The 19,489-nt window shown below is 40.3% G+C and overlaps 1 protein-coding gene across 1 annotated transcript in view; it reads right to left on the reverse strand.

Annotated features, from left to right (window-relative positions):
* The window catches only part of SLC35F1 (solute carrier family 35 member F1), a 257,949-nt gene that overhangs the window by 11,238 nt on the left and 227,222 nt on the right, over positions 1–19,489 (reverse strand). Inside the window, exon 7 of the mRNA XM_075414159.1 lies at positions 14,121–14,275. Within this exon, the coding sequence (XP_075270274.1) occupies positions 14,121–14,275 (155 nt within the window). The remainder of the gene's footprint in view (positions 1–14,120; positions 14,276–19,489) is intronic.

Consider the following 19,489-nt stretch of genomic DNA (forward strand, 5'->3'; position numbering starts at 1 on the left):
GGTGCCGAGGCACTGGAACAGGTTTCCCAGAGAAGGTGTGCATGCCCCCTGCCTGGAAGTGTTCAAGGCCAGGTTGGATGGGGCTTTGAGCAACCTGGTTTAGTGAAAGGTGTGGAGGGGGTTTGGAACTCGGTGATCTATAAGGTCCTTCCAACCCAAACCATTCTATGACTGCAGAACTAAGCTCCAGTCAGGTGATGATATATCTTTGTCATCAACAGAAATTTGGGCAGCCACCAACAGTGAAACACAGTATTTTCTCAAACCCAAATGGCACCAAACACCAGAATAACTGCTGTGGGTTTTCCAGATTGCATTTGAACAGGTAAAACTTGTCCACCTGAACCTTTATAAGTCCTGTCAGATCCCTCAGATCTTTAATCCAGAGATCCCTAAAGGGACCCCAACCACTGAGATACAGTTCGGCACGTCTTCTCAGCTCTTCAGCTGCAGAAGCTCGAATGCCCAAGCAGAAGTGTTGGTTCTCTTGTTCAGAAGGATTCCAAGGGGTGCTGGACAGGTTCAGTAATAATGATAACTTACGGGCAGGGAGTCTGTCCATTAGCAGAAGGATTGCATTATCTGCACACTTTAATAACCTCCAGCTATCTCCAAGCCAAACTGTGAGGATATATTCTTAACTGATGACCTAAGGTCCTACCTTGGCCTCTGAACTCAGCTGGGATGCAAAGAGAAATTTGTAGTTAGTTCTTCCACATCTTTTTCTTTCCTGCTCATTGGCAGTCATGTAAGAAGTTTTGCAATGGATGAAGGAGGTTTGAGCTGCAGGGCATGCCTCAACACAACATTGTCGCTCATGCCAGCCAGAACCCAAAGCAAGAAGCTTCAGCGACAGTGAAAACCTGACATCAGCCTCATTGCCATTTGGTCGAAACAAAGATGCCAAAGGAAGTTTTGCCTCTGTCATTTCACGCATGAGAGAAGGCCATACTCCTCAATTCCTGCTGCCTGCTTGCATCCTCAACATGCTCTAGCTCAGATGAAACGCTGCCCGTTACTATGGCTAATCAACTCCTGCTTGTACTGAATCACAAATGTTGCATAGAAATTGTAAGGTGAAGTAATCACATGACACATTTTCTGTATTTTCCAGATGATACTCAAAGACCCTGTTCTAGTGCTTGCATGTTTTGCCGTAGGTGAAACGTAGCGGTCCATGCCTTCTGTCATATAGCAGTGCTCTCTTTTTCAGTCCTTGCATGGTATTTGCTAGTGGGCACAGTTTAAATCGCAAGACAGTGGTGAGCAGGAAAGTCCTAAGCTCTTAGAGGCTGAGGTTGTCTATACGGGAGAAAAATAAGGAAGGGGTTACTGGAAAACCGTCACCACAAATTCTGTTAAAATGTGGGAAATTTCATAGTTTTCCTGGAATTCATTGGTGGAATAAAACAAACTTAAGGAGAACACAGATAGCATTTGGAGAAAAATCTCCGAGGATGATGCAGGCAGCTGTAAGGCAAATACTGGTTTTGCACAAATCTGCGTATTTCATGCTTATCAAATGGCATAATCAAAAAAATTTCATCATAGACTGTTCTATCTAAATACACATCCGTGAGGGCAAAATGTTTGTGTGAAATGGCTTATCCTCCTTTCCTGGGTGCCATGAGATATGGGAATGCTGCTCTCTGTTTCCCTTTGTTGCCTCCACCATCAGACATGGAGAAAAAATGAGCCTGTGTTCAGCACCCCTGCAGTACCAGCAGTCTGTCTAATTAAAAAGTGCAAGGTAGAATGAGTCCTGTAATCTGTTTTAATCTTACCTACATAGGAAAGAGATTTTTATGTGAAGTTAAAACACTTCTATTACACTGCTCTAATTTCCTGTGAGCATCCTTACTGCAGGATGAGGGGGTTTCATTACTGGTTATTTTACATCAATCTCTTGGCAAGACAGTGGTAAGGCAGTTATCCTTTTAAATGTTCTTAATACTAAAAGGAGGAGCACAACAAATGCGTATAAAAATAAAAACAGTTTTCCCTCCTCACTTTCACCCTTTAATATTCTTTGCTGTTTTGCTCTATCAGCTATGTCTTTCTGGTTTTGTGTGTAAGTATTCAATATAGTAGCGGCTGTCTGCTGTACTTGATTCTGTATTACTGTATATGAGGCTAATTGTGTTCAGTGTGTTCAAAACCAAGGTTACAATAACTAACTCATCTTGGACCCTTTGTTGGTATTTTTATGCTGAATCTAATCATATATTCCTATAGAAATGCTCTCCCAGAATGGCGTCCTTTTGTCTCAGCCATACAAACAGGGAGCACTCCTACCCTGGGAAACAAGGAATTTGCAGCTGCAGCTACCCATACCACAAGTGACGAGGTAAGCTGTCTGCAGGGAGTGTGATGCAGCTGTTTCACATCGGGGTTCTCTGTGGTCTGGCGCATTTGCTGCAGGCAAGATGAAGCCAAACTTCAGCAGCTTCAAGAGCTCTCAACCGAGCCAACACACAAGACAGGCACACGAGGGAATCAGAATGAAGAGCATGTCCTAAGCCATCAAATCCAATCCCCCATCACAGCGTGCAGTCAGATCACATATTCCATCTGGCAAATACATCCTGTCCTCCTCTGAGCATTATTCGGGTTTTTGTCCATTCCCCCCTAATCAATCTGAAGTCTGTTCTGAAACCTCCCTGCTATGATAGCCAAAAAATCCCCCTAATTTCTACCCTAGATTTATGCATTCTCAGTTTCCACGTGTATGTTTTTACGTCTTTAGCTCAAATAATTCTCCTTTCTTCCCTGTGAATTTATAGATTAATTTCTACATGTTGAGGTACCATAATACCCCCCAGTCCATCAGAAATCAAAGCAATGCTATATACAGAAAACATTTTTTTAGGATTTGCACATTCTGTATGGTATTAGTGGACACACGCTTATTCTGTCAAGGCTTTGGAGCAGAGAAGAGAAAAAGCTCCTTTTGGCTCTCTTTGGTTGGCCAAAATTCTCTAGAGCTACAGCTAGCAAAGTGCTGTCCTGAGTCGTGCTGTGCTATGGCATTAGCACTTCTCCATCAATACTAGAAATACCTAGACTAACCCATTTGGGAACAGCTTTGTTTCCTCCCATCTGTTGCCACAGACATTACCTCGCACTTTGTGCTTCATAGCATTTCTCAATGTCATCCAGTTCGTGTTGCTTGATATTTTCATTCTTCTTCCTACTCAGGCTGTCAAAGCTATTACCACAGTCACTACACAAGACTGGTCTTCAGACCAGCTGTTTGGGACCTCCATCAGTGAGCTCCTTCTAGCAAGCTGTTTCTCTCTCAGCACACTGCCTTGTCCTTTATCCTCATTAGCCAGTTTCTTACCTAGCTTCTAATCTTTACAGTGCTAATCATGCTCCTTAGCTTAATTGATAATTTTCTACACTGCACCGTACAAAAGCCTTAAAGATTAGATCTACCATTTGTCTTTTCTCTAGAAAAATCTGTTAAACTATCAGACAGACATCAAATTTAGATTGGCATGATTTATCTTCTGTCAATGAGGTAGCATTTTATCCAATTTTCCATGTCCCTAATTATTTCTCCCTGGTGTCTACTTCTGATTTTAGTTTATTGCCTACTTCATATACAATTCTTCCAATTGTCTATACGCCCACGCTTGAAAGACTCAGATTATTGCCTTCTGTTTCTACTTCTGATGTAGTAATTTCCATTTCTATTAATTATTGTGCATTGTCTTAATATTTAACTCTCATCCTTACTCAAGGTGACAGAAGGTCTTGATTTCATTTTAGTGCCAAATCAAAGGTTGTTTAATTTGGCCTCTGCTGTCTTTGCATAGCAAAACTATTTCTTCTCTTCATATAGAAGAACAACTTGTTGCTGTTTGTTTCACTGTCTTCTTCATTGCCACTTTTGATTTATCTTTTATAGCAATTAGACTTTACTCCTTTTCTTTTTCACCTATACAGTATCAGTTTTCTTTCGCAGTTATTCTCTATTCCTTGTTTTCATTCTGTTTATTTCTTAATGATTTTTTTAAAGGGATGGTTTGTCCAGTTTCATCTGGAACTCTTCCCTACAAGTTCTCCTCTTGTACTTACGATACAAAATCCAGATTACTTTAAGTCAAAGCTATTTCAAATCTCCTTCAGACCGATTATGAGCCTTTTAAAGACTTCACAGAATCACAGAATCACAGAATGGTAGGGGTTGGAAGGGAACTCCGTGGGTCATTTGGTCCAACCCCCCTGCCAAAGCAGGGTCACCTACAGCAGGCTGCACAGGACTGCATCCAGGCAGGTCTTGAATATCTCCAGAGAAGGAGAATCCACAACCTCCCTGGGCAGCCTGTTCCAGGGCTCTGTCACCCTCAGAGGGAAGAAGTTCTTCCTCATGTTCAGACGGAACTTCCTATGCTTCAGTTTGTGCCTGTTGCCCCTTGTCCTGTCACTGGGCACCACTGAAAAGAGCTTGGCCCCATCCTCCTGACACCCACCCTTCAGATATTTATAAGCATTTATTAGGTCCCCTCGCAGCCTTCTCTTCTTCAGGCTGAACAAGCCCAGCTCCCTCAGCCTCTCCTCGTAGGAGAGATGCTCCAGTCCCCTCCTCATCCTCGTAGCCCTCTGCTGGACTCTCTCCAGTAGCTCCTCATCTTTCTTGAACTGGGGAGCCCACAACTGGACACAGTACTCCAGATGAGGCCCTCACTAGGGCAGTGTAGAGGGAATACTCTTGCTTGCTAAACTGAACACATGCAAGTGGTAGGAATAATTCCAGAAGTTTATTCTGGGTAATTGAGCTTAGCAGCAGTGTAGATGACAAGCATCTATCTCTTATCATGGGCTTGAAAGCTTCCAGTTTAGTGGGAAGGGGGACTTTAGACAAAAAGAAGATGCTTTTTAAGACTTTCTAGCAGTTAATAAAATAGCCTACTGCTTAGACTGAAAGTGTGTAGAAGTGATGTCTTCTGGCTGATGTCATGTCTATCTTCATTTTGGTAGAAAATAGGCAGTAATTTGAATGCTTTAACCCTGTCTGCCTGTAGCATTCATTGATTTGGCTGGTAGGAGGCACAACTGGAGTAAGCACTTCAGTTAGTTAATCAAAACAGATAAAAATAATTAATTCCCCATTTTGCATATGTTTCTTCCCAGTGGCTCATGGACCATGTGGATGGCAAGGCGTAATTCTTAACACATTTCCTAAATATTCTATCTTCTTTTCTGCTCACTTCTGGAAACAAGGACTTACTGAATTTGTAAGAAATCTCCAAATTTATAATGCAGCTATGGCATTTAATCCTTACTATTTGCTTTCAAAGATGATTCTGTCTACATCTCTGGGGGACTTACGGCCTTTGTTTCCATATGCTAAGGTGGAAATAGCATTCAACTTGAGGAATCATAATTTGAAAATCTTTGTAGATTTTCAGTAACTGAACCTTATTAAGCTTTCAAATGCAGCTGCTGCTTTGCTAATTCATGACTTTTTTGGATGTCTCCTCTGGGTTGCAAATTATTGCTGAGGTATGTAACTCGACACATTCATTGTACTCCCTTGTCTTCAAAAGTACGCTTGACTTGGGAAATGCTGATGTTTTATTTTATTTTTTTTTCCACAAATAGTGATGAATTTGTTTTCATATTCATTGAGCTATTACTTAGAAAAGGTACATTGTTGGTAAGATCCAGCTCTTTTAGTAGAACGACTTTGTTACGTTTTTCTGTCAGTGCTTTTTCTTGTAATCAAGTAAAAGGCAGTATTTGTTACAATATTTTTCTTTGCTTTCTGCAGTTCTTTCAACCATTTTCTTGTTCTCTGTTGTTATGCATTTGTATTGGTCTACTCTCCCAAATTTCCTTTATCAGCCCATGCTCACCAGCACCTTTAAAACCTGTATGGTTTTGTTGAAGATTTATTATTCAAGAGTTAATTATTTCCAATAACAGGAAGATTTCCACTAATATGTCTGCACTTTCATACTGGGTAGGAACTATAAGCACTTCACCTTTACCTTCCACAGGACTCTTCATTATTTTTTCCAAAACACTATTTACCTCCTTCAGAGTGTAGGAATTAAACTTCTTAAGGCACTCCGTGGTATATCTAACAGATATCTGAACAACTTTATCCTTATATCGAAACACAAACCTAATTCAAACGAGGCAGCTTGAGATGACTCTTATTGGTCTCCAAGTGCTCAAAGCTCATTGTTACAATACTTCGCTTTTTGTATTTATTTGAGTTAAAAATATGCAGTTATTAACTCCAAATGAAAATGATTGATAGATGGAGACCTTATGCTAAATGTAAGGATACTGTTGCATGTTCCACCAGCACAGTGCTGTTGTCTCTCTTTGGCTGCTATAGTGCTCATGTGTCTGAAGCGCTGCTGAGCCTGGGAGCAAAGGTGGGGATGCAACAGACTGGTAGGATCACCTCTTCTGACTGCAGGCAGCAGTGACTTCAAATTACATACAAAATGAAACAGCATTCTGAATTACACCCCCCCTTTCCTTCCCAATTCCCTAACTTTTTCTTTCTAGTTCCCTAAACACTGCTCCCCCTTACCTACCCCTCTTAAGAAAGCAATGAAGACCTGGGAATGAGGGACTCTGCATTCTGCAAGGTGTTGAAAATTGAGCTCCCATGACAGTGATGTGAATTACGCTTTTGAAGTAGTCTAAGTGTATTCAAGTTTACTTATCCATATTCAGCTCATTCTCCAAAGACAATTCTTTGTTCAAGACACCTAAGAAAGAGTATTTGATAATAACTGAAAGCAATACCAGCCCTCAGCATAACATCATCCATACAGGGAAATGCCAATGTTGAAAACTTAAAACTCTGTGGTTCCTCTTCATTTCGTATAAAAAATAAGAGGAAACTAATGGGTTCTGTGCTAGGACTTAAAACCTTTGTTCATGATTTTGTTTGAAAAATAAGAACTTCTCACTATAAGGTAAGTAAACCACTTTCCCAATGCCTTGTAGGTCAGAGCACTTCAGTGGTTCATTGCAAGCAAGTCTGACCATCAATTTAAGTAGACTGCACAGGCAGATAAACTGTCTCTTTCTCTGGGGACTGTCTGTGAACAGGCTGATTTTACACATTTGTTTGCTACATTCTTTTTTTCATTTCACGTGTTCTTTTGAGTAGTCAATATCCATTAGGCAATTTGCTATCCACTATGACCAAAGGCAGAACTCATTCACACAGAGGTGTATTGTTCCCCTGACTGGTTGGATTGTCAATGTAAACTACTTACTTCAGTCTTAAATTAGTTCTCTTCAGTGATTACATGAGTTTCAGTTAGCCTCAAACACCTTTCATACAAACAAAAATTTACTTCCATACCACCCTTATGCAGGTATTTAAAAAGAGTATGTGTCAATTTGAAAAGCTCTTTTGAAATTGCAAACAGATCTTTTAACATTTTAACACATAAGCTATGCAGGAAGATGTGATACTGAGACGTAAAAAGATTTGATTCAAAAGTTACACACAGTAAAAAGGGAGGAGAAATGGAGAAAGAAAAGAAATATTATGACCATCTAATCATTGATACAAAAATCCAAAAACTATACTGTAAGTTGACAACTAAGTGTGGAGTAGCAAAGCACAGAACAGTGCTGTTGTCAGTAAACCCTGTTAACCAGGCATTCACTATGAATATTAAGAAATCTAAGTTGCATAGCTAAGAGAATATAAACCCATGCATAGCCAGGTAGGTCAGCTTCTGACTGTTCTGTTGCTGTGATTATGAACTAGTTCCTGGATAAGAAACCAAACTGTTGCTCTGTAATTAAAGAAAGAAGTTCCTAAACTGAGATGAGAAGTAGAACAAAGTATGTTTGCTGGAAACTCTGGCAACTACTGGCTGCAGCTGCCAGGACTATCTCCATGGCAGATGCCTGAAAGCCTTAAAGCTCCTTCTTGGGGTTCTGGGCTGCCTAATGCAGAACTGAGATCTGTTCTCTGGCTTCCAGAATCCACGAGCTGCGTAACTCATGTTTTCTCATGCCTGAGATCTTCCAGTCCTGGAGTACCTGACTGAAAACACTGGAAACTGTGCGCTGCTGCAACCTCTTAGATGAGCAGGCAAAACAACAGTCAGGGGCTGAGGAATGCCAGCCTGTGTTCCTCTGGGAGCAGAGTGAAAACAGGATGTTTTCTCTTAGCATTTCTGTTTTGATAACATGCCATTTCCGACAAAAGAAGTATTTTGCTAGAAAACTCCTGACCAGTTCTGTGGTGAGTAGTCTTTTAACATGAGACAAAAAAACCCCATAATCCCAAGCAAAAAGCCCTGAAAACAACCTAAAAAACTTGACATTTATGATAGGCCAGCATCTGAAAAAATATTGAAATTGAAGCTTTCATCACAACTTCTGTAATACAAATGCCACTTCTTTTACAGTATTTTTTGATGGCTCCAAAACAGTGAATATCCAGGTTTCACTATTAATGCTTTGCAACTGACGAATCTATCGCAAGATAACACTGTAAAAGGAAGAGATATGAGAGATATCCTTTTAAAAAGGCAGTATTTTCAGAAAGCTGCCACATCTGTGCTGTGGCATTAAAAATCTACTGTCAGATTGTGCAACAACTTGGTAGGAGTGATTTCATTTTTCAGCTTCTATTCTTTCTTGTCATTTTACTTTGTAGCTTTTTTATTGTACAGCATCCTGTACACTCAGACGAAGGGTGAGTGGACGTGGCCTTTTCTGCTACAGGAACACACATTCACATGTGACCACAGACACATCTAACTCCTTTCCACCCCAAGGTAGCTCTTCCAACATAGATGCCTAACTGTTTTCTAATTGATTATAATTTGGAGGAGGAAAATCAAATAAATAAATAAATACATCTAAAGAAATGTGAAAAAGCAGCTTTTAAAATGCCACTTAGATGAAAGGCTTGCAGACAGTACAGCTGCATGGGAACAGAGCTGGTGAGAGTGAGTCCCGATGTAAGAAATTTAGTAATCTAGAAAAGAAAGGGAAACATGCATGTAGGTTTCTGCACATTACCAATGGCATAAAGAATTGACTAGTAATATGATTAATCCTCATTATTATCAAAGGCTTAGAAGCCTTCACCAGGATAAAGGCCCTTTAAGATTAAATTCCATTCAAACAGAGAGTTTATGGGTCAAGCAGCTTGCATATCCAATTTCATCAGGAAAATATCCTAAAATATATGACTGAGGAAGTAATAACGTAAAAAATAGCTGTTTAGCCTGCACTGCCTGCTCTACTAGAAACAATGATGCACCACTGACATCACCACTGTCAAAGTTTAAAATACGTAGGTGTCAGTCCCCTAACAAGTGTAAGCAAAGCAAAGGATCTTACTGACTTCAGGTTATACTTACAGATAAGTTTAAAAAAAAAGTGAAAGCATCATTTGAAGTATTTTCTCAGCTTGGCCAGATGACTGGGAGAAGTCTCTCAGGTGTTTATGGATGGCTGCCAAGTAAAAATCAAACTAATAAACAAACAATGTTCCCCCAAACCAAATCAATTCTACCTCTGCCCCCAAACCACAGACATCAAATCCTTTCTTCACTAACAAAAAAAGGACTGTGTGAAGCATATGGAGTCATAATAAGGCATGGTCTTTATCTCCACAGTCATGAAACTGATTTTTTTTAAAGATTATTCCTTGAGTGGCAGACTTTCCTAATATAGGAAAAGGAACTGAAGCCCACCGAAGCCAACAGAAAAGCTCATACTGGCTTCAGTGATTTGGATCAGGATGGAAAAGTACACGCTTTTAATGGAGGCTCCTAATTATTATCCTGTGTTTCCAGTAAGGGCCAAATTTTCAGCTCAGTGAAGTCTAGGTAAATCCCCAGTTCACGGGCATCACTTCGGATCTGTGCTGGCCACAATGAAATTGGAATCTATTGCCCCCAACTTGTACCACTCTTCTCCATTATGTTAAAAACCACTCTTTTATGGCTTATTTCTTGGTGTAACGGGAAGGCTGGCATCTGTTCCCTTCCATTGGAGGGAGTTAGTACTGAAAAGTCATTTTTAGAAGCATCAGTAAAGCATCAGAAACCAAGGTTTCAGCTACTATAATTTCAGATTTCTAGTGCTGAAAGGTTTATCCGTGTAGCCAAGTCCTTTGTCACAGATACTCTGCACAATTCTAAATCAAGATATAGGACTTCCCTGATTTATTATGAAACATATGCATTTTCTTCATCTGGAAACTGCTACTATATCCAGAAATTCTTAATTTTTATAGCTACACCTTGGATAAAATAATGAATAAGTTTGCCAAGGTAGAATATAATTGATTGTGCTTGGCTTGCTAGGTAATGATATAATATAGTGTGACTCGACCTGCTGGTGCAGAACACAATCAGTATGCATGCTCTAGCTGGTGGAAAACATAAAATAAACTGCTTAGATTATTTAGTGAGAACCCAATTTGCTTAGAATGACTAAAAGACAACATACGGCTTGCGAATGAAAAGTAAGAACTTTAAAAATTCACACAGAAATAAAGCTAAGGCTGAGACTAAAATGTGAGAAATAACACCTCCTAAGCTAAGAAATAAATGAAGTTGCACAGAAGTTCCAACCCCGTACACCCAGTGAGCTGGCCCAGAATTTCCCAGCCCCGCTGGTGTCAGTGTATCCATGACAAAGACTGGCTATCGCGGCCTCTGACAGGGCAAGGACAGCCGTGATACTCAGAACATCAAATGCCTTCCACACTGTGCCTAGACATCCCTCTACACAGCATATCTCACATTTGTATCACGTCCTCCTGTTTGGTTCCCAAGCTGTTTACCATCGTATAAACCTGTTACCAACCTGGTGAGTTTTAGAATTCTGATGATCTTTGTTTTTCAAAGCAGGAGATAATTTAATTGTGCTTAAGGTGAAATGAGAACAGATAGCTAGGAAAGATTTGACTTGAAAGAGTTGTGTCAAGTCAACATGCTGTATTTCTAGCTTCCACAGGCCTGGGAACTGTTCAATGCGCTACAAAGATATCTGCGTCTGGGGTAAGAAGATAAATGCAGCTGTTTATAAACTCACTGTCCCGCATGCCATGATGTTGCATGTCTGTATTAGAAGAAAATAAAACACTAACAAATCACAACACTTCAAAAGCAATCTTCCCCTCAGTTTGGTTTCAGAGGCTCTAAAGCCCACTTAAACTCATTTCCCGCATTTTCCACGGATTTTCATAGATTTACTGCTATAGGTGCAATAAACCTGTCTGGTGATAAAAGTAGCAGCACAGGGAAAAAACCATAACTGTTTCTTGAAAGCCTCATAAAATGATATTCTTCAAGGGGCACTAAACCACTCAGTTGATCCTAATTCAGCATAAACCCATTTGCTTCCCAGTGACGTGGGGCTTCGCCCACTGGCCAATACAGCAATAAGCAGGAGATGTGTATCTCGACGGAGGTGTACAGCTGGACTGGGAATGAACAGCTTTTTAAAGCTAGAAAACAAGCAAGAGTACACAGTCTTAGGAGGGGAATTAATTTAAATCATTTAACGTTAACATATTAGACCACATTATTGAGTGCAAGTTGCACATTTCACAGTTCTACTTCCTCATGTAAAATGATACCTCATAGTAAACCAGAAAGAAAAGGAGCTGATCTGACTAAGGATAAAAACATGGCAGCTAAAGAAGTAATCAGGTAATTAAGTGGGCTTTAAAATCTACTCATTCTCTGAATATAGCCTCTCTTTTCAAATTTCCTGTGCAATGTTAAGTTTGAAGAGCATGATAGGAGACACTGACAGCTCGGGAAGTTGATACTACATTTCAGGTAAAGGCCCTTCCACGAAGTCCTGACAAAGGTCTTCTCCTTATCAGCAATTCAGCTGGGAAGAACAAAGAAGAGACACACGCGAGTTACGTGGATTGCAGGATGAGTGCAAACCACAAAGGAAACATAGTGATGAAAAAACTAAAGACAGCCTTCCTACTTAGGGGGTAACATGTTTCCTGAAGAAATGGAGACATAAGAGCATTGCACCAGGTGCTGGAGGGACCCTGCCTGCTTCTCGAGTTGAAGGGACTATCTCAGGAAGGATGCAACCCAACTGGATCAGGTGCAGAGAAGGACAGAGAGGTGCTTGGGGAAACAGGTAAGGGTGTGGCTTGCTCTGACTGGTGAACTAGGGGCTGAGAGAGGATATGATTGCTCTCTGTTGATGTACTGATGGAGTAAAACACCAAGGAGACAGGGGCACTCCTCACGCTAAGGGATACTCTTGGCAGAACAAGTGGATCAAAACCAGCCAAAAGTAAATTTATGCTGGAAATATGAAGGATTCTAACTGTTGGAGCAGTGATGTTCTGCAACAGAATCCCAAGGAGAGCAGTGGAGGTAAAAAACATGAACAGGCTGAAGCAAGAGTTTGATAAGAGTTTGTGAAAAAGACTGCATGATACAGTTAATGGCAGAAGAATAGGATTTTCGAGCAGTTTTCTAATCGCATGAGCAAGGCGCAGAGAGGACCACCAGCTACTTCAGCAACGGAACTCAACTGGTTTATCAGGACAGATGATGAGACCTTGTGTTCAGCCCGAAAACCTGCCAGTTCTGAGCCTTCTCCTCCTGAGCCCGTTTTCAGTATGGGTCTTAAAGGGAGGCCAAGGTGCCACTGTCGGCGAGAGCTGACATGCACATACAGTAGAAAGACAGAGAGTCAATGAGGTTTAAAATTCTGCCTTCCTGGCTCTGCCAGTGTACCCAACAATTAGACACTGGATAAAACTGAAACCTTCTATGTACTTTCTGCCTATCAAATGCCTGAAGTTTAAGTTTTGCGTTTGCAAAATTGCCTTTTTTGTCAGCTTTGAGCAATGCTGAGCACAAAGCTGTCCAACCTCTGCTGCCTTTAGAGTCTCTCCCTCTAACAGAGCTTGATTTTGTTAAAACACCACCACCACTATTTTCAGAAATTAATTTGTCTGTCTTTTGTTGTGTAACTTAGGCATTTTTCTTAGAAACAGTGGACTAACATTACTAAATATATTTTGCTATGGGTATCAAATAATATTAGTAACAGGGGATAACAATTTTTAGGCAATATCTAATGTAAAACACTTGGGATTTGAAGTGTAGGGCAGAAAGAACCAGGAACCAAATCACCATACAACAGACCTGCGAAGTAGCAGACAACCTTTACGCTGTGTTCTCAATAAAATTTTTATTTATATTTGCTCTTCTTCTGTGAAAAATTCTTAAAGCCACAAAAACTACATAAAAGGCAATAACGAAAACCAATTTTATGTTGGACTTTAAACCTTTGAACTTTCACTGTCTCGTTCAGATTCATTCAGGTACCATCGGTATCACAAAATGTGTTTGGGGTTGGTGAGCTACTCACTATTTTTAGGCTGTCATTTGCCTAACACTTCTCTGGGCTACCATTTTAGTTATCAAGTAACCTCCCTCTTATGAATAAACAACGGTACAAAGCCTATGGCGCCCTGATGCCACTTTCATATGATGGACACTGGGGGGAATACTTGTGAATAGTGAAGTGCCATTCCTTGCAATTAGAGATCAAATGTGGTGCCTGTACAACACAGTGTTGTAAATATTAGATGACCTGAGAGGTAAAAGTTTGATTTCAACAGAAATCTGATGCACATTTTGTCATTTACAGTACCAGGCAAGCCATTGGTTCAGCTGACAAGAAAGGTGCAATTCATGGACAATTATAAGTAATAATTTGAATAAAATTCAGAATCAGCATGAATGAAACAATCTTGCTACCAGGCAAAAGATTTCTATGGGATTATTGGAAGAGAACTTCCCTGCATGCTGCCATGCTGGGTCTGGTCACAGAAGTTGCAAGTTACCTCTGATAAGTAAAATGAAATTAGTGACACAGTTGCTGATGCACAGGTACTCAAATCGTAAAACTTGTAACAATCAGACCAAATGAGTTGTCTTTAACAACTGACCATCACAAAATAAAACTGGTTTTGGTGTGGGAAGCTGGAAGTACAAAATATAAACCTACGCCTTCACCACGTAGATCTAGCAAAGCTTTTGTTTCATTGTTCTGCACTGGTATTTCTTCAGGGTTACAGCTATTACTCAAATACATCTCTCATTTCCACGTACCTTGTAGTGGAACAGGAATAATCCACAGAAGAGGCTGTACAGGTCAGCTGTGAGTAGGGAGAGATTGACGGCAGTAGCGCTGGTTTTCTTTATGACCACTGGCATAAAGCTGTAGAGGCCAAACATACAGGCACTAAAGCCGACGTACAACAAGCCTGCAGAAGAGAAACAAGAAGCAAAGTGACCTTCCACGGTGTGCAGGAATGACTCGTGTTGAGAGAAAACAACGAAAGATGAAGAATGCTTTTCAAAAACACATGGATTCAAATTATTAAAATGCATATATACATATATAAATACAGATGAAGAGCATCATTCTAAATATATATGACAACCAGTGAAAACCATACCTACACAGCAGTGGACACAAGGTCTGCTCTCTGTGGTCCCCATAATAGCAGTGCTGTTTTAAATTGGTGTCTTATACTACTAGCAAATACCTCACGTCCAACATAAATTTGGATAAAACTATGCATTTGGACACATGGAATCTAGTCTCTTAAGGAGCTGAGTGTCCGCACCACCGAGTTCAGCTGAGTTGGATGGAGCACACAATATATTCTGAGAACAGACCCAAAAAAGGAAATGTAAAAGTATTTACAGAGGAATTAATGAGCCAATGGATGAATGCATGAGGAGAGCACTCAAGTGACAGAGGTCCTAGTCCTATTTCGCCACCAAACCTGATAAATCACTGCACAGTTTTGTGGTTCTGTTCCTCTACCACTTTTTGTCTGCCTTCCTTAATAAAGCCTCCTGGAGCTGAGACTATTTCTTGCTACGTGTTTACAGAGTGCCTCACACAAATTAGATTGTTAGACACTAATATAATAAAAATACATTACAGTAAAAATCTAATTTCATTTAAAAACCTAAATAACTTACTGGTGAAGAATTCATTGCTTCAGTTATTACTTGATAAATCCCAAGGCAAATTAATCAATATGAAGTTAAAAAACCAGCAAACACTTCACTCATCTGCTCTAATGCAAATGATATTTCTTAGGCTGCCGTATGCTGCAGAATTCCCAGCTGATATGTGAACGAGCCTAAATTTAGACTCACGCCAGCTCTTCAGAGCATGTTGTTATTGATGAAAAGTTGCAGAAAATCTGACTGTCAAAGTACTGAAAGGAATTAGAAGTGGGGGAAAAAAGACCATATGATTTATATCTGCTTGTGGATCCACTTAGTTAAAATCTCTTTAGAAAAGTTATCTAAAAGAAAAAATCAGATGTGATGTCTGAGTTTGAGATCTTTAGAAGCATCCGAACTGAAGTATACATTCATCTGAAAAAAATACAGCAGTCACAAAATGTCACTGTCTGTGTATCAATTGTTCTGGCATGATAAGGAATTTGAATTTATATTCGGAATATGGGTAATCATGCTAAGAACTGCTTTGAATAACAGGTAGTAAATTTTTAACATGTGCATTGTATATGGATAGCAACGGAATCAGTCTTAGGCAGTGCCTGAAAGAGCTGCTTTATGCAAACTCTGCAACTTTTCTGTAGTAGTAAAATAATTGCATCAAATGGAGCGTAGTTTTGATCAATGAGAAACTGTTTGCATCCATGAGCATTAAGTCAGCTTTTCTTCCAGGCTTAAATCAAGAACAGGTCAGGTGCAACAGCCATTCTGGACCCGAAGTCAGTATTCTCAAAGTACAGTCTGAAAATCACCAGCTTGTCCACTGAGCCCCTGCTAGTCAGTCTGGATTTAACACGCATATTCAGGTGCTTTGCTGCGTTATGCTCTCAATTAACAGTATAATTTTATGGTACTGACTTGGTGTTTATATTCTTTGGCAGCCAGCTACATGCACTTCACAGGCTGCTCTTCCTGAGAGCATTTCAGTTCCCGTGAAAAATTGCTTAAACTGTAGCTGTCCTATCAGAGGTGAATATAAAGTGGCATTTCATTTACATTTTAAAAATACGTGTAATGCCCACCAGCTGGATGGCATTCAGCGGTGACAATAAGCAAACTGGAAATAACACCATATGATTTTCAGATTTTCATGGGGTTTTTTTCTTCTTAGAGGGCAAATTTTCAGACTAAAAATTTATTTTAAGTCAAAGGTTTGGAGCCTCAGCTTCCTTGGGTACCCTTGCAGTGCTACTGGCAGCCTTGGGATCACCACTAGTGCTGCAGTCCCAGTCGCTGGGACCTGAATCTAACCAGGCGCTGGGACACCGGCACCCATCTCCTGTAGCAGGCACTGGAAGGAAGCAATGGGGTTAGTTAGGAGGTGGTTTGGTAATGCTCTGCTGACCAGCTGGTCTGTGTTCAACCCTGAGAAGCGCATCATTCTTAACTGTCTGCCTTTGGACGTGCTCACATTGTCCTGAACTGCAAGGTTAATGAGCATGAAGGCAGCTGTGGGTGGGATTCGTTACACCTAACTGTACACATACTGAGGGCTGGTGGTCAATGAAGAGATTGGGAAATTTTAGGGTGCATTTTGCCCAACCTGTTTCAGACACCAGCTTTAGCACAGTATGATTTGTATCATGCCTGTTTATTCTTGCTGATGATAAAGGGAGTCTATTTATCTAAATCAGATGTCCATACCTCAGGTATCTAAAGTTGGTGGAAGGAATCCCATATTGGCTGTCAGTGGTCACCCTGATGGGTGAGATCACCAGTTTTGTCTGGCTGGGTGTGAATGCCTCCTAAGTGTCAGAACTGGGCACTTCAGATCACAGGATCGTGGGGTGATTCAGGCTGGATGGGATCTCAGAGGTCTCTAATTCAAACCCTGCTGAAACCAGGCTCAGCTGTGAGATTAGATGGAGTTGCTCAGGACTTTGCCCAGCCTGGTCTTGAAACCTCTGAGGATGGAGACTACACAACTTCTCTGGGCAACCTGCTCCAGTGCCTTTCTGTCCTTGGTATGAAGGCGATTTTCCTTTTATCCGGTCTGAATCTCTCGTTTCAGCTTCTGCCTGTTGTCTCTCATCCTCCTGCCATGAACTACTGTGAAGATCTCAGTTCTGTCCTTTTGATAACCTCCTCGAATCCTTCTCTTCTGCAGGGTGAACAAGCCCCAGTCCCTCAGTATTTCCCCACTTCTCTTAAGACTAGGCATCTTCACACAGATGGGCAGGATCTGCCCCCAGCGACTGCTCTAAAGCAGCCCAAGTACCACCAAGACTAACACGCCTTGGGAACTTCTGTTTTAGCTCCTGAGCATGCTGGTTGAATGTTGCATGTTTTAGCCTTTGCGTTTTAACTCCAAAAGCTATCATCTCATTGGGATGAAATGGAACAAGTTATGATTTTTCATTCTGTTTTCTAGGAATAAAGACCTTTCAGAAATATTCAGACCCCCTGTAACACAACATTTCCTTGGAGATTCAAATTGACTTTTCTCTTAAATAAAATGGATGTTATTTGTTCTTATTTCCTGTATCACTTTACAAATTATGTCATGGTCTCATATGAAACCACTCAGTCAGAACAGTATAATCATTCTCCTTTCAGTCAGGTTGTCAGCAAGTATTAACACTTAAACCTTCAAGGATTCAAACAGAGCTACACTGATTTATACTAAGTGTGAAGATGATGCCAGGTATCAGGGGATTTCCAAAATTAAAACCAGGAGGGCCACAGCCTGTTTTAAACATGATAGAAATAACAGATTTGCTTTAGATCTTTATCTTCATTTGCTTTTTACATCACTTGAAAGGTAGCTCATCCATTCTTAATAGCACAATTATGGCAGATGGCAACAGGCCACCTTGAGTTATTTATTAGGTTGCCTGCTGTGACTTTATCACTACCATTCAGAAGGCTGATGGATTTAACTCTGCTGGACTGCAGGTCTGAGTCTGTCGCAGTGGATAACTACTCAGGACAAGGCTGTGAATACCCTGACATAGATCTGTCAATCACTACTTGACAACCTTGTATGACTGCCAATGCAATAGAAAGCACAATGAGTGCAGTGGAAGCCAGGGAAGAACGCAAAACTACACATAATTGTCACCATTTAATGCATGTCCAACTGCACTGCATTTCCAATTATTGCTCTAACAAAGCAAGTACATATCTACGATGCTCTTGCTAAGATGATCTCCTCCTTATGCAGCATAGGGACTCTTCCGAATTAGTGACTAACATTCAATGACATTTTAATGGCATCACAGACCAAGTGAGACTTTATTTTAATAGCAGATCTCACTGATATTGAGTTACAACAGAACTCCCATGGAAGTATATATGACATTTACACAGTCAGTAGATTAATTCACTATGACCATTGCTAGTTCCATCAGTACCAGATTAATTATGTCGCTGAGCTCCTTGCCGTGAAGTATAAACAAACACTGATGCAATTATGCTAACTATCTCAGATTAAAGAAGGCCAACACACTTATAGTACACAGTCGAGTGTGTTTCTCCATAAATACCTTACATTGATTTGTCATTTAGTTTTATAGCTCAACCATCAAATCTCCAAGACTTCTAGGTGCAGTGTTTTGTGACAGATGCACTGTTTTTATTAAGGTTTATGATTATGAGAGGAAACTGTGAATTAAGTTTAAAGAAAATAATGTATTCCATAACTTGTATCCCCTGTCCTCAGGGATGCCCCGCATAATCAGTTGCCTTTGCACACTTCTGAGCTGTCATTTTGATGTTCGTTCTGAAACTAGGTAACAAGCTATTTTTAATGGATTGCCAAAGCTTGAATGCCCCGCTAAGTATATCAGCTCTACACTATTAGTATTCTTTTATTTCTTCTATTGTTCTAAATAGTAGAAGAGTGATTATAGGGACTCTTCTTTCCTAAATGTTGATTTGCTTTTGTATCAAACAACTTATTGGACTAATTAGAAGGGAGTCTTAGATCACAAACTCAGCTTCCAAACTGAAATGGGAAAATGCATTGCAAAACACCGTAAGAACTGCATTGTGCATGATGCTACCTAAACTTGTCTAAAAGTCACATTTTCTATATTCCACCAAGACTACTTGGAAAGCAATTAACCATTTGCATACAGAAATGCTCCCCTTGGAAATAGGTTTATGAGGCTATAATACGCACTGCCAGTACTTGTTAACTTTTTTTCTTAGGTTCCATTTTCTTTCTTTGGCATTCATTGAAAAGGTTTGGCTGTTAATGAGTACCTCATTTATTTGTCCCAGTGCTGTACTGAATCTTAGAACTGGAACCCAATTATTGTTTTACTTCATGGCTGTCTGAATAATTATCATATGGCATTCATATGCTTAACCTAATGGAGCAAGGAAGGCATAATACAGCAATGGGAGGACAGATCATTTAAGAAAGGTTATGAGGCATATGGTTCAACTTTTGGCAGTAACAGGCGGAAAAGTCACAAACATTGTGAATGTTT

This window comes from Opisthocomus hoazin, chromosome 2 (assembly GCF_030867145.1).
Source record: "Opisthocomus hoazin isolate bOpiHoa1 chromosome 2, bOpiHoa1.hap1, whole genome shotgun sequence".
Lineage (NCBI taxonomy): Eukaryota > Metazoa > Chordata > Aves > Opisthocomiformes > Opisthocomidae > Opisthocomus > Opisthocomus hoazin.